This window comes from Narcine bancroftii, chromosome 7 (assembly GCF_036971445.1).
Source record: "Narcine bancroftii isolate sNarBan1 chromosome 7, sNarBan1.hap1, whole genome shotgun sequence".
NCBI lineage: Eukaryota > Metazoa > Chordata > Chondrichthyes > Torpediniformes > Narcinidae > Narcine > Narcine bancroftii.
The window spans coordinates 51589387-51606190 of record NC_091475.1 but is presented as its reverse complement, the minus strand read 5'-3'; the positions used below and the strand labels follow the sequence as shown (position 1 = coordinate 51606190).

Below are 16804 nucleotides of genomic sequence, written 5' to 3'. Positions count from 1 at the left end.
CATAGTAACGGCCCATCTGGCCCAGGAGCACATGCCACCCAATTACACCCAACTGACCAGTACGTTTTGAAGAATAGGTAGAAAACAGAGCATCTGGAGGAAACCCACGCAGACATGGGGTGAACGTGCAAATACCTTGCAGACTGCATTGGATTCAAACCCTGGTTGTTGCACTGTGACAGCATTGTGCTAACTGCTTTGCTAACTGTGCCACTCTCCACGCGAACTATGTTGCCCTAGAATTTTGTTTACACTCTCAGCCTGTGCACCATGTTTCCATCAGTATGGAAACTAAAACAATGGGAAAAGTTTAAAGGGAGGAATAAAGAACGTTAACTAGCCAATCTTGTCATAGGAATTGAGAGACTGAAAAGGGTCTTTCTGTTCAGCAAATCCATGCCAGTCAATAAAGAGACCTTTAGACAGATCCTTTGCTCCTGGTCCATTGTATTTGATACACAATTTCAGAAATTATAGTTTCATGCAGAAGCAACCTGCTATCACTGAAAATACAGATCTTCAGGATAGATGTAAAGACTACAAATTTCTGTTCCAGGAAATAATTGTGAAATCCTTTTCCTAATGAATGGTCCATTTGGTTCCATGAATAACGAGGTTTCGCTCACAAAGCATTGGCCTGGAATTTCCAGGGAGTTGTAAGCCACTCTTGTATATAGATCACTGCAGCACAAAACAGGCCTTTCGGCCCACAATATGGCGCCATATATTCCTTAAAATAAAACTAAACCCTCCCTACCCTATAATCTTCTACTTTTCTTCCATCCATGTGCCTAAGAATCACTGAAATGTCCCTAATGTTTCAGTCTCCACCACCATCCCTGACAAGGCATTCCAGATACCCACAACTCTCTATATATAAAAAAAATCTACCTCTGATGTCTCTCCTAAACTTCTCTCCCTTCACATTCACAACCATTGAGTTCCAACTGCCCTTCAATTAATTTCAAGTGATCTTGCCATGCTCAAAATTGTATGGTACCAGGGCAGATTGAGGCTAAATGACATTGCCATGCTTTTCGAGAAGTGTGTTTTAATTGACACACTTGCAGGTAGTTAGATAGGCATTTGGAGATGTTCAGATTATACTCCACAAGGAGAGACATACAATGGACCCTGGATGAAAAAATTCATGACAACTGAAAGTTGTGTGTTTTCCCCCCCAAAAAGAGGGTGAATAATTATATAAAGATTCTGAGATTAATACTTTTAAAACAGCTCACCAATCTGACAAAATAGTATAAAACACATTTATTTATTAAAGATGGGGAGGGGTCTAAACATTTGATACCAAGTCATGATTTGCAGTTCTAAAGCACCATTTTAATCATTTTTCTGATGAATGTAAAAGGAAGCACCCAGTGAAGTGTGGGTTATATATGAGGAAGAGCAAGGAAAGGTGATGTAAGCAAATATTGCCAGGAATAGCTTTCTGAAAAGCCTGAACAATGCATCATTTGAATACACCTCAGTTGCTTGACTTCAGAAGATAAATCAAGGTTCTCAGGAAATCTTTTGGGGCAGTTTGAACATGCCACAACTTTTGATCTTCATTCTCTGTCCCAGAAATTGCACCTCAAGACAAGATCTCAGCTGATACTCCAGAGCAGTGTTGAAGTAGTGCAATAAAACTGGGGGTGCTGTCCTTCAGGTGAAAGGATAAATCAATACCCCTTTGTGTTCACTGAAATGGTCAAAGCATCCCATTACTTTACCTTGAAGAAGCAGCAAATGAAATGTAATGTACCTGGTGCCTTGGCCAATATTTAATCAGTCCATTGATATTGATAATTTGGTGATTCATGCAATGCTCTTTGTGGGAACTTCTTTAATCAAAATTACTGCCATGTTTCCTACATTACCATCACAGTTGCTGTATTTCATAAAGCGATCACTTACACAATTATGAAAGGCACATTTTAATGCAAGAATTTGTATTTTGTGAAGCAACCCAATATGGAAGAAATGTCTGCCTTCCAGCCAATTTGAAATGAGTTACAGGAAGCCTGAGTAGACTTGTACTTATGATTTGGTCACACTATATTTTGGATAAATAATATAGTGGATCTCTGTTAACTTGACAAATCTTGGGATGGGATTGGCAGTGAAATGTCATTGTATAAATTACAAATCATTTTGAATTCTTCTTCTTTCTTTGGCTTGGCTTCGCAGATGAAGATTTATGGAGGGGTAATGTCCACGTCAGCTGCAGGCTCGTTTGTGGCTGACAAGTCCGATGCGGGACAGGCAGACACGGTTGCAGCGGTTGCAAGGGAAAATTGGTTGGTTGGGGTTGGGTGTTGGGTTTTTCCTCCTTTGTCTTTTGTCAGTGAGGTGGGCTCTGCGGTCTTCTTCAAAGGAGGTTGCTGCCCGCCGAACTGTGAGGCGCCAAGATGCACGGTTTGAGGTGATATCAGCCCACTGGCGGTGGTCAATGAGAATTAAGTGCCAAGCAACTGCTGACCGCAAGGTAGAAGAACTTAAATCGAGCCATACAAACAAGCTTGTGTCAGGATAGAGCTGCCAGTCAACAGGACAGTCTGACCTTCCTTCTCCAGCATGTTACCTCTTTAGTTCTGTCCCTCAAGTCCTGCAACACTCAAAGCAGCCTCCCACCTACTCATCTTATTCTCTGCATGGACTGGTTCTGTGTTGGAGTGGAGGATATTACAAGCTGTCAAGATGGGAATAAAGAGAAGTTGTTTCTGGCACATTAGACTGTATTGCACTCATTGGCAACTTTCAGCAAGGACAGAAATGGAATGATATGAAATGGCAAATATCCTGCACTAAGGATGACTACAGCTCAACTTCCTTGAGCATTTTCCACAAGCCCATCGTGCTACATGATGACTCCTCCACCCACACAGCAGAGTAGATGCAGCAGGCAACTGGCCTCTTTGGAAGCGTAGTTGGTTTAATTGACCTTTATACAATTGCCCGTGGTATTGGTGGGTGATAGAGCAGAAAGGAATGTGAGGAGCACAAGATGCATAGAAATTCACTGGGGCGATGGGACTGATCTGTGAGTAAACATTGAACTTAACATCCAGAAAGTTCTCCTCCATGTCATTGCCTTCGAATATGCTCCTCTTGGAAAATTCAGACTGAAGAAGTCAGTTCCCTCACCCTCAAGAGTATTTGAGAAAAGCCACAGCGAGATTTGATTGGGGTTCAACAACTGTTGCTAAACCTCTGACTTGAAAAAAAGCTATTCATGTGATCTACTTGAGTTTCAAACAATGCAGGAAAATGTGACTTCTTTGTCATGAGAGCACTTAGAATACCAGGTTTCATGGCATTGTACAATCTGGAATACATTGCTGTTCGTGTAGGCCACCAGCATCATGTGAAAATCCTCAGTGCCCTTGTCTATTATGATCCACTGTACTCAGGAAAATGTTACCTTATTTTCTCCTTCACCATATGCCACCCTTCCACAGGAAAACTGATGGGTATGTTACCAGCTCAGGGCAAGGCATCTGTCACTGGCTGACACCTCTGTGGATGGCAAACTGTTGTGCACAGCAGGTGATCTGTCACGTGTCTCTTGTTGTGACATGGATGAATTCAGTGGCATAAAAGCCATTTTTATATTCATGGGAGGATATTTCCTTGTTGAAGCAGCTATCTGCTGGGGTAATCTGGAACATATGGCAGTGAAAACGTCTTTTACAAAATGAAGGCAGCAAAGACAACTTGGCCTTGGCATGTCAATTTAGGATGACCAAGGTTTGTAAGGACAGCTCGCAAGTCAATGACTTCTGGAGGCTTAATTTTTCAGGCGTCAATCCATCTGCATTTATTAACCCTTGATAAATTAGCTTAGCTCATTTAAATCCTTAAGCACAATTTGACCCAGATTACTTCTATCCCACACTTATACAAAGCATTTGCAGCAACAACTATGTGTTTTTAAAAAAAATCAGTGACCAGCTAACATTCATGAATCTCAGTAAGGCTGCCCATGTCAGCAAGAAGCACAACCACTCAAGTCCTTTTCCTCCAATCCTTCCTCAATGGGTCCTGAAATTACATCCCTTGTTTATTCATTGTGAGCCCTCATTCTCCCAGCATTTGCTCTAAATTTCAAAGTGTGCATCTCCTTGAAATTATTTTTTGCTGTGTTTCTGTTAATCACTGGATACTCCCACTGCAATCTGCAATAGAAATACCTCATGCAATATTTCCCTTTAAATACTGTTTCATGCCTTTTTTGTCTGAGCTGTGTCAAAACGCCCAAACACGATAAAAGTATTTAACAATTCAAGTGCTTCACATCACCAATATCTGATGTTTGGATGGAAATTCCTAAATATTACCTGCTAAAACAACCGTGAAATAACCATATCATTATCTATTTTAGAAGATTGCACCATGGAATTTTCTCTTCTGATGGATGATCCATTTACTCAATAATTTACATTCTCTCCACAGACAAAGCAATAAACTGATCTGTTTTATTTCTTATTTCAGTGCGCAACAATCTCAGTAATACACAGGATATCAATTTAAAAGCAAGTTATTTTTAATAAAATGAAATGTTTGCTCATTCTAATGAGCTCAGCATTACAAACTAAATCACCTTCTAATTCACTTGAATAACATCTTTTAAACTATACTTTCCAAGATTAAGATACATACTCTTGTTGCCCAGAGCACTCTTTCCATTTGAGCTGTATTCTGCCATGTCATTTTAGGGCCAACGCACCCAAAAACCTGACTGTGGATAAGTGTTTTTTAGTGCACTACAGTATGAATAATGTTACATTATCCCTGTCTATCACTGAGGCTAGAGAGGCTCTGAGTGGCAAATTATTCCAATGATTTACTTCTTTCTTTGGCTTGGCTTCGCGGACGAAGATTTATGGAGGGGTATGTCCATGTCTGCTGCAGGCTCGATGGTGACTGACAAGTCCGATGCGGGAGAGGCAGGCATGGTTGCAGCGGTTGCAAGGGAAAATTGATGGGTTGGGGTTGGGTGTTGGGTTTTTCCTCCTTTGTCTTTTGTCAGTGAGGTGGGCTCTGCGGTCTTCTTCAAAGGAGGTTGCTGCCCACCAAACTGTGAGGTGCCAAGATGCACGGTTGGAGGCGAGATCAGCCCACTGGCGGTGGACAATGTGGCAGGCACCAAGAGATTTTTTTAAGCAGTCCTTGTACCTCTTCTTGGGTGCACCTCTGTCTCGGTGGCCAGTGGAGAGCTCACCATAGAACACAATCTTGGGAAGGCGATGGTCCTCCATTCTGGAGACGTGACCCACCCAGCACAGTTGGGTCTTCAGCAGCATGGATTCGATGCTTGCGGACTCTGCCAGCTCGAGTACTTCGATGTTGGTGATGAAGTCATTCCAATGAATGTTGAGGATGGAGCGGAGACAGCGCTGATGGAAGCGTTCTAGGGGCCATAGGTGATGCCGGTAGAGGATCCATAATTCAGAGCCGAACAGGAGCGTGGGTATGACAACGGCTCTGTACACACTGATCTTTGTGTGTTTCTTCAGGTGGTTGTTTTTTATGTAGTCTTCCAAAGGCGCTATTTGCCATGGCGAGTCTGTTGTCTATCTCTTTGTACAACAAATTCACTGGAGATTGAGTTCACTTCAATGCAATGCCTGAGACAGGAAACATTCCTAAACTTTGGAACAGATTTCATTCTGTACTGTGCTGTAATGTTCTATGTTTTAACCCTATCGGTCAAAGGAACACCTCAGACTCCATTGTAAATAAAATAATGATCCCAATGCAACTCGGCAAGAAGAAATTTAGAAAAACTGTGTTTTTAAAAAATGAATTCTTATAAAAATCAAAATTTTTGACATTTTTTTGGTCCTGGGTGAAGCAAACTCTGCACCAGAAAACTCTGAGAATTTTCCACAAAACAAAATGCCTGGACCAATGACCGTCTCCAGAAGCATACTGATGGCCGGCGTTCAATTACCTCGACTCACTTCAGTCTGGGGGCTCTTCATGCATCCATACATTATTTTTATTTATAGGTGTGAGAAACATGAACCACACAAGAATAGCTTTTAAAAGCAGTTCGAGTATGGCTTTAAAAGGAGTCGTCTGTAGAAAGGGGAGAAAGGGATCACCAACTGTTTCCATCTTCCTACAGTGAGTTAATAATTGCTGCCAACCAACTTCCTGCTACTTTCCTTTCGCTCATAAAGCAACTGAATTAATTTAATCCAGTGGGAGTGGGTTAATTCATATTTTACAAATAGATACTATTAACATGCAAACTGTTGAGCATTTTAGCACTTGCATAATCAGACCAGAGACTTCATAAAATAACTAACAGAGCCTTTAGATGGGAACTCTCCCAGGAAACAACATATTGAGCTGCTCCAACTAAACTCCACATTGTCTGACGCAGAGCCTGGGAAAAATCCAGAGAATGCACAATTGCTTTCCCCTGCAAGCCAGGGAAGTGATGTCGGGGATATGGGAGGACGATAAGTGGCTAAAGCATATTAAAAAAAAATGAACATTTTCGAAGGGATATTTATTATTTATGCGTATCCTCTGATTAATCAATTGTGACAGATAAAACTGTTGATGAAGGCAATTCAAATATTTTTGCAATGGTAAAATAAAAAAGGAAGAGCAGTTATTGAATTTCTCTGAAGGAGGATGTATTTTTGGAGACTTGCTGACAATTCACTATACTAAGGACACAAAATGTGAAAAAACAACAAATATGCAAGTAAAACAAAGGGTGCAGTTTTGGGTATGTAACAAACATTGGGTCTGTGCTAATTATCAGCAAATGCTTTGAGCATTCTTGATCTCCTTTCCTGTCATTGTCTGTCAATCATTCTATAATTCTCTTAAGCATACTTTGCGCTGCAGCCCACAAATACAACCATCAGATGGAGCTTTGTCTTTAAAATTTGAGCTGGATTTAGTTACACTTTTGTCCTGATTGTTAAGGTGGCAGAATAAAGTCAAAAACAACTTTACATTATGAAGTTTTCCACCAATTCTCACATCAGCTAACACAAGACTGGGTTACACAAGCATTAAATATAAAACTTGCCTCAACTGTGCTGTTTGTCTGGCTCCTTTTCAGTTAAACACTCTTTTTCATGCAAAACAGTTTGTTTCAGTCTCTATTCCACTCATTTTTTTTTAAATTGATTGTTTTGTTTTCATCTCTATTTTGAATTTATCCTGCAATATATCTACTTTAGACGCCCCCATTGCGTGCATCATTCACACTCCTTACTCTTTCAAATATTTTTTTTCGCAATTTCTGCCCTCTTGTGCCCTCTCTCTATTGCATTCAAACCACCCCGAGCCTCCGTTTACTTTCCGCCCCTTGTTATTTTAATTTTCTCAGTTTCTCCTCTCTGCCAGGCTGTCCCCAAGGTCAATGATCATTTTCATCATTTTCTCCGTGTGCAGATATAAAGTTAGTGCAATAGTTAGGTCGGTCTGATTACATCTTTGTACTTGTTTTCCCCAACTGGTTGTTGCTTCTGGCAATACTTGGCCACTTCCACATTTTAATGGACACCTATTATTTGCTGTCAAAACTTCTGAAGATGCCCCCCTCTCACCTTAAACAGCTACCCTTTCTCTTTCCACATACGCTGTTTGACCTGCTGAGTGTTTCCAGCACTTTTCAGTTAACATGATGCCTTTTTAATAGCTTTGATTATGTTCATTTCTCAAGCTGCCTCAGGCCAGTTCTTCCACTTCAAGATCACATTCTTGTTCAGGGAACTTCCTCACATGGAAACACCTGTCCAATTGTACAATGCTGGTTTCACATTGTTTGACATCTGTGCATCAACGACTATCTCATTCCTGCCTTGATTTCATCTCTTTCCAGAAATAACTTGCTATTCTATTCTTTTCAATATTGCCTGTAAGATGTCAGTCCCTGCAACGACTCCTACTAATATCCAACAGATTCAAAACAGATATATATCAATATATCTTAAAATATCTGAGACATCGGCCAGAGTCCCTGAGGGTGACTCGAATCAGTTTTGCTTAATTGCAGATCCCAATTGATCGTTGTTTCTGCCTGAACAGCTCCCGTGTTTTTCTGCGTTTCAGTGCAGATATTTGTTTTGTCCAGATGTCAGGATTTCTGTTAACATATAGCACGACCCTATTAGTTTATTGTCCACACACACACGTTCGGTTTTAGTGTCCTTAGGGTTTTTTTTTATCCTAACGGTATAGATTTCTGTCAAGTTATTCTCCCCAACTGCTTCGTCCCTGCCCATCATTCCTTTCCGATTGTGCAATCTGCCCCTCTTTAACTCGGCCTGGCGCTGCTTCACATGTTGATGCATTGATCTATCCTCCCGCAACCCAGCATTCTGCTACATGCGGTTCCCCCCAAATATCCAACGCAACTCTCCGGCCCGTTAGAAATGCCCCGTTTCTGGTCCCAACCCTGCCCTGACACTTCCACCACCCCCCACCCCGGTCCCGGCCCGCCAGGGCGCCGAACGCAACCTCCCTCCCTCCCTCCCCCAAGGAAGGGGTCGTACTGCTTACCGCTGTTCAGCGCCCACTTGCAGTCCCACTCGCCGTGGGGGAGCGAGGCGGCTCGGAAACACCTCTGCCAAAGGGAGAGGGAGAAGTGGTTGTCGGCAGTGACCCAAGCCGGACTTAACAAGGCCACCACGTCGAGGCAGAGCGAGATCACCACACACACCAAGCCGGTCAGTTTCAGCGGAGTCACCGCGTTCACTCGGCTCTCCTCCGTGGTGGACATCGCGCAGCCGACGCCCGGTCAGCGGGACCGACGCCCGGTCAGCGGGACCGACTCCACTCACTGCGCCTCACACCGAGCCTGCGCTCTCCGCGCTGGTGGCTTGCCCCCCTCTCTCCCTCTCTCTCACCCCTCCCCCCCTCCCCCCGCTTCTTCCCTCGCAAGATCTGAAGCACTTTCTGCCGTCACTGTGTGTGAGTCAGCTCGTTACTCGAAAGGCGCTGAGCGTCAACGCCTCCCCCTTCCCACCCCCTGGTCCTGACGCCTCTTCCCAAACATTGCTCCAAACTCCCTTTTTCCTGTCAACCCCACTCGCAAGCAAACATCTCCCTCTCACCTTCTCCCTTTCATCTCTCCCACCCCTCCTCTTGTCCCAACACCCCCTCCTTGTGATCTTCCTCCCAAACATCGTCCCGGCGCGCTTTGCCGAAGATCGCCTTCCGATCCTGCCGTCTTTCGCCACCCCTCTCCGCCGTCTTCAATGCCCCTCAGCGTCCCTGCTCCAATGTTGCCGGATTCGGCCTCTGATCGTTCGCTGATCCCTGTGCCTTCCGCACTGATCGACCTCCTCCAGTCTCCATGCTCAAAAGCAGGACGGATGAACAGCCCCAGCAATAAGTTGAAGGGCTGAACTTTGCAACAACGAGGAGAGTTTCTGTCGTCATGATCTTGCCTTGGGATGCAAGTTTCGAAACCTTAATTTCTGAGGAGGAACCATGGTTAAAAAAAAGACCCCAGAAAATATAGAAAATCATAACATTAATTTCAAACTCAAAATCTGAGGCAAATTTTAGTAAAATTGTTTGCTCGGTGTTGACTCTTGCTTGGCTCAGAGCCCATGGCTGAAGTTCTCCAAGGCACAGTCCCTTTTTTTGTGACTGGCTGAGACAGTGCAATCGAAAGAAGATAATCAAATAAAACGACCATTTCAAAATGTTTACCTGTTCAGCCAGATTTTGTAAAGAAATATCTGAGACAAGCCGTTTTGCTCGGTATCAAATATAGTAATATTGTAAATGTACTTCCATAAAAGGCAAAAGATGTTTGTGTTCTTCTTGTGATCAGATATTGTGCATGCTGATCATTTAAATGAGAAAGAAAAGCGCGAATCATCTAGAAATTATTTCTAAGATGGTGTCACTCCTACAAATGCTGGTTGGAATTGAAATCCACATATTGACAGATGTAACAGTCCTGCACTGACATTGTAATGCAGACTAAACTTGCTGGCTACCCTTCCAATGAGAAAATCTACCTCTACCCTTGATTTCCACCTCTTGAAAACTAACATTAATGAAAGGTTGTAGCATTTCTTCAGATATTACTAATTGTTGTAGTCCAAAAAGGTGGATCAGATTTATCAGAGCTTAATAAGTCAACTGTTTCTCAAATCTGTCATTCTTTCTTCAGCCTGTCATCTTCTTTATCTGATTTAATGTTCTCAGCTGACTATTTGTGATTGTTTAGTCTGAGTGATTGGGGAAACACACATCACTTGTCCTATTGACACAGATACCCAATGTCTTTGAGATGGAAGACTTTGTAATATTTTCGTATTTTACCAAGAGCAACTTGCTGTGTAAAACCCATGGAAAGACCATGAAAGAAAATAAAATGGTTAAATGAGTTCATTTATCACAGTCTCAACCATTACTTATGGCTTCACATAAATTTTACATCAGTTGTTTGCAATCCAACAAAATGTTACAGTTAATTCTTTAATTCCCAAAACAATTTCCCTCTTTAATGTTTCATTGAACACAAAACAGATCAATGTCTTCACAGCAGATCAATTTAGTTCAATCTGGTCAGAAATAAAAAATGAAAACTTAAAATTCACGCAAAGCATAGATTTCATTTCTGAAGCCCACTGTGAGCTACCTTAAATATTTTCCACGTTGTAAACCTTTTGCAAGTGATGCTTTACTGTAAAAGAATATAGATATGTTTTTGGAAGATAAATCGGGGCAGGCTTGTTAGTGTATGTCACATACAAACACTTTAAAACAGATTTTATTTAAAATACTGGAGCTCTGCTAATGCTAGACATGTCAGCCCCAGTGTCTTTGCAAAAGCTTTAGAGAGTGCCCAAGAGACTTCACTAATGGATTGTTGTTTACAAAAAGGCAACAGATGAAAGAACTTGTCGGAGCCACAGACTGTCTGCAGTGGAACTTGCTGATCTAAGATGGTCGTGGTTTTGCAAGCAGAGAGAGAAAAACAGGATTTCTCTCAGAGAGACAGAGATCAGTTCTACAGTCAGCAGCAGCAGCTGGGACTGGAACAGGACAAGCTGGCAAGGTTGTGGAAAACCCCATTTGGAAGACAGGTTGTAAGTTCAGCTTGGTCAAAGCCCTTGTGGTTCATGCAAGGAGAGAGGACTGGATGTCTAATGTTTCACTTGAAATAAGAGAAACAAAAAGGAACTCTGTGATGACCTGAAAGAAAGAGGTTATCTTTGACAAGACACTGAAGTGGCTAATTAAAAAGGAATCAGTTGTGGGTGTCCAATATACAACAAATCTCTAAAAATTGACAAGAACCTTCCTGAGTGGTAACCGTTTACCTTTCAAGCACCAAAGCCTGGTGAACTTTTTTTTTAAACTTTATTTAAGATTTTATAACATGAATAAAATAGAAAGTTACAGTAAAAAGATTAAACATAAGATAATAAAAATTACAATACTACATCGGCAGACTAAATAAACTAAATCCCCCCCCAAATTAGTACACAACATTAATGACCTAGCTTAAAGTTAGTCTAACCCCCCCAAAATAAAGAGTGAAAGAGTGAAGAGTTAATAAAATGAACAATAATTATATTTAAAATACCCTTACACAAAAAAAGATACTAACATCAAAAAAAAAGAAAAAAATCAATACTAAAATATCAAACTTAAAAACATATTTAAATCAAACTTAAATGCATATATTTAGCAAACGGAGTCCACTTCAACCTATAAAAAGACATCCTATCCTGAATTGAAAAAGATATCCTTTCCATAGTCAAACAGAACTTCATCTCCAAATACCACCTATCTAAAGTTAATATATTTCTATCTTTCCAAGTAAGAGCTATACATTTCTTGGCCACAGCTAAAGCTAAATAGATAAAAGTAATCTGATAATCTTGTAGGCCCAAATCAATTAATGATTGCATATTCCCTAATAAAAATATACCAGGATCTAATACAAGACAAATATTATATAAACTATTAAATATAGATTGAATACCCTTCCAAAACTTGCAATCGATCACAAAACCAAACAGTATGCAAAAAAGTATTAGCCGTCTGGTCACAACGAAAACAACAATCCGACTTACTAAGACCAAACTTTTTCAGTTTCTCGGGTGTTAAATATAACTGATGTATAAAATTGTAATTAATCATCGCTAATCTAGCATTAACCAATTTCCTAATACTATTCTGACAAATTTCCATCCAAGCTTCTTCAGCTATTATAAAACCTAAATCTTTTTCCCATTTCAACTTATCCTTATCCCAATCTTTTTTACTATCAATTTCTTGTAAAATACAATACAAATCAGATATATATCCCTTTTGTGGTATTGAAAGTACATATTCCTCTAAATTAGAATCAGGTAATAAAATCATATGTCGACCACATATCTGTTTTACAAAAGATCTTAATTGATAATACACAAATACAGAGTTTCCACTAATACCGAATTTCCTTTGTAATTCATCAAAAGAACAAAAACATCCCTCAGAAAAACAATCGGATAAATTTTTTATTCCCTTCTTTCCCAATGTTTCAAAGTAATATTGGAGACTGTAAAAGGAACAAGTTGATTGTTATATAATGGCAATTGTCCAGACCATTTATTTTTAAGCCCCAATTTATTAAGTTTACTTGTCCATAAATTTAATAAATGCTTCAATATTGGGACATCATAAGTTCGTAATAAATTTTTATTCCATCGAAACAAAAACTCATGAGAAAATTTTTCTGAAATAACCGTCATTTCTATCTTTGCCCAACTGGGCGGATCATCCATATTCATTAATGCACTAAGAAATTTAAATTGAGATGCTTCATAATAATGTTGAAAATTCAGTAATCTTAAACCTCCAAATTGAAAATCCCACATCAGTTTTCTCATCGCTACCCTCGGAAATTTTCCCTTCCATAAAAAGTCTCTAATTGCTTTATATAGATCCTTAAAAAAACTTTTACTTAAAAAATAAGGAATTGATTGAAACAAATATTGTATTCGGGGAAAAATATTCATTTTTATAGTATTAATCCTCCCTAATAGACCCAAAGGCAAATCCTTCCACCTAGTCAAATCTAATTTAATCCTTTTTATTAAAGGAAGATAATTAATTGAATATAAATCTTGAAATTCCGTATTAACATTAATTCCTAAATATTTAGGAATTAGTGGAAACTCTGTATTTGTGTATTATCAAAATTTGTAATATTTTTATACATTGAATAATCATTTTTACAAATTGTTAAAATTTCACTTTTGGTCCAATTTACTTTATAACCAGATAATTGACCATAAATTTCTAAACATTCTTGAATTGCTGGTAAAGAAATACCCGGATCCACCAAATATAATAAAACATCATCAGCAAATAGATTAATTTTATATTCCTCATTCAAAACTCTCATGCCTTTAACATTTTCATTTTGATGTATTAATTGTGCCAAAAGCTCAATAACTATAGCAAATAAAGCAGGTGACAATGGGCATCCTTGTCTAGTAGACCTTGTTAAATTAAAAGATTCTGAAATCTGCCCATTGACAGCAATTCTGGCCTTTGGACTATTATATAAAGCCTTTATCAATCCAATAAATGAAGAACCAAAACAAAATTTCTCAAGTAATTTAAACAAAAACTTCCATTCCACTCTATCAAAAGCCTTTTCTGCATCCAGCGAAACCACTATTGGATAATTCATCTGAGATTTAGATTTATTTATCAAAGTTATTAAACGCAAAATATCTGACGCATATCTATTTTTTATAAATCCCATTTGATCAAGCCTGGTGAACTTTATCAATGTTAAATTCTGTGCACAGTATAAGAATTGCCTGCAACCAGTGAACTTGGAGGAATGAGAAATGAGATTGAACTGTGAATCAAATAACTTTTCTGAACTTACATACACATTACATACACATGCACGTAGATTTAGAAGGGGGTTAAGTTAGGTTAGTTAAGTCAATAATGATAAGTTAAAGTGTGATTCTGTTTTCATGTTTAAAGATAAGTAAAACAACTTTTGTTTAAGTAACCAATTGTCTTAGTAAATATCTATTGCTGCTGGGTTTTGAAGTCCTCTGGGGTCGTAATACTACTTATACAATGAACATATGGAACAACATTAGAAGACCTATCTTTTCTGAAGTTGTTAATTTAGTCTATGATGGTTGAAGACAAGGTAATATCCTCAATGCACTGTTATTCCCAATGATGCCTGAATCCTGAGTATACATTGTGTTAATTGGAAAGTTAATACATTTTCATCAAGCCATCTGAGCATGGGTAAAATTAATGTTTCAGGAAGTTATCAAGGTAGTGATGACAATCACATTTTTTATCTCCACTTGCACAATTTGCAGCAACAGCTAAAATAGGCCAGAATGGACATGAGGTTTCAAGGACACACAATTCAACTTCTCCTTGATGGTAGAGCAGTGGGCAGCATAAATACATAGGGCATTCAATGACCAAGGACTTGCTAATGATGCCAAAAGCCACTGGCAATAGCCAAAGCATGTTGAGGGCACCAGACAACAATTTTGAGATATAGAGGAGCTACAAAGGAATTAACTCATGAAAAAGGCATCATGCCAGAGGTAATTGCTTGGAAACAAGGGCAACCTTCCATACACCTGGTAAAGTCCACGCATAAGAGGAAACACGCAAGCCATTCTTGCTTCACTTGTGTCATTCAACAGAAAGTACTGTTCCTGGTGCTGCCTGTACAGCTCTGGAAGCATTGTGGCCATTCATTGATGGAATACAGCGAAAATACCTGTGGGAGATGCAGTTGTAAAGAGATGCTGCACCACCAAGAAAGGTCTGAGCCAACAATAGTGCACTCTGCTTTTCAGGGATTTGATAATTGAGTTATAGTTGTTCATTATTTTGTCGGGCTGTTTGCCCATTTTGTCCCATCTTCTACAATGGAGAGATAAGCATCTACCAATTTGGATGATATGCATGCCTTGATGGAAGTGCTCACAGTGTGTCGTTTCTGAGTTGTGGATACAAGGTAATTGTTTGAACATATTCACTCCATACATCAGCTGTCTGATCCACTGAGCATTTTCAGTTTGTATTAAAAATAGCTTCAATAATACTTCAATAGCTGTATGAATTTGAGTGTTAAGTTATTCTCATTCTGAATTGGTTTGGCATCATAATCCTAACTCTCAAAGAATTTTGGAGATCCTCAGCAAAGAGCAGTCCACCAAGATAATCTGATTGACTGATGCAGTTTGAGAGTGGCCAAGAACAAGTAGGTGTGATCCTGAGCTTTCTGCTGCCAGCTATTTTAAGTCTTCCTCCCACTTTGGCCTAACTGTTTCTGGTCTCTGCATTGACACATTGAAGCACAAAGCAAGCTTGAGGACCAACACTTCATCTTCTGACTCATCACTCTGCAGCCTTCCAACATCGAGTTCTACAACATCCAATAACCTACTCTCTATAACTATTTGCAAACTGGCATTTTTGCTGTGAGTCATTCTGTTATTGGTTCAGTTTCTCTCTTCACAATCACACCCTGAAAAGCTGGGAAGGTCTGACCATCCTGTGTCCTGCAAAATTTTGTACTCCCTTTATCTATCATCACACTCAATTTGCCGCTGTCACCCCACTGACTACAATGACATAATGGCCTTACCTGATCCCTCCCCGGTAATCTCTTTAACTTAAAACTAACACATTTTTCCCAATCAGATAAAAAGTCTTTGAACTCTCTTCTTCCTTCCACATGTGCCGCCAGACCTGCCAAGTGTTTTCACTGTTTATTGCTTTCATTTTCAGCTCAACGTGCAATCGGTCGGTATTTATGACACAAATAAGCACATCTTGAAACATGTCAAATTGCGTTCGTGTAACGTGTATCTTCTCTGTGTCTCCAAATTTATTTTTGTATGTTTGCTCTTTCAGTGTAGTTTAAAGTAGAACTTTGTGAAGTTGACAATTGCCATTGGATTATTACAATCTGATCACTTCGAATGCAACTTGCATCTAAAGTAAACAGATATTAGCAAATGACTTCAAAGTACTGCAGGCCCGATTTGTTAGGTGGGAATCATTAATGATGTTGGAAATTAGATCTGAAAAAGGCGACTAGTTAGGACAAAATGGGGTATAATTCCTCAAAAATGCAAGGAGAAGTTAGCTCATTGTTTTTCAAACATTTTTTCCACTCACATACCACTTGAAGTAATCCTTATGCCATCAGTGCTCTCTGATTAGTAAAGGATTACAAAGTGTATGTGAGTGAGTCACTGCTCGAGACCCAATTGATACTGAAATATTTTTCTTGAGAAAAATTGTCATTGGCCCATTTCCTTTGGAGTTATGAAACCATGCACATAATGAGTCAATGAGGTACAATTAAAACAGTGGTTTTCAAACCTTTTTCTTTCCATTCACCTACCACTTTAAGTCATCTCTTACTAATTACAGAGCACTTATGGCATAGGGGTTACTTAAGGTGAATGGAAAAAAAGTTTGAAAACCACTGAGTTGGCTTGAAAGTTTTATAGACATGGAAGTCAACAAAATGCAAAATTGGAAGAAAGATACCTGACAAGTGTTGAAAAAATAAAGCCAACCTGCTTATTAAACTCTTCATTACAAAGATGTTTGAAGCCAGTGACATTGCCATCCTTCAGTAAAGTATTGATTAAACTCTTTGGCCTGTTGTGTATCAGAGCCAGGATTCGTGAGGGTGCTAAGGGCGCTGAAGGCTTTCTGAAAGTGTCAGAGGTTTGGATCTCAGATTGCTGGTGAATCAAACAGGAGTCTGCACAGCTGCAAATGCTACAGGACCACT

General features: G+C 39.6%; 1 protein-coding gene across 2 annotated transcripts in view; it reads right to left on the bottom strand.

The window, feature by feature from the left end:
- tmem47 (transmembrane protein 47) overlaps positions 1-8876 on the bottom strand; it is a 36239-nt gene extending 27363 nt beyond the window's left edge. For both annotated transcript variants that reach the window (XM_069890108.1, XM_069890109.1), the window contains exon 1: positions 8536-8876. In XM_069890108.1, coding sequence (XP_069746209.1) covers positions 8536-8755 — 220 coding nt within the window. In that variant the 5' untranslated portion in view covers positions 8756-8876. The remainder of the gene's footprint in view (positions 1-8535) is intronic.
- Positions 8877-16804: the final 7928 nt, after the last annotated feature.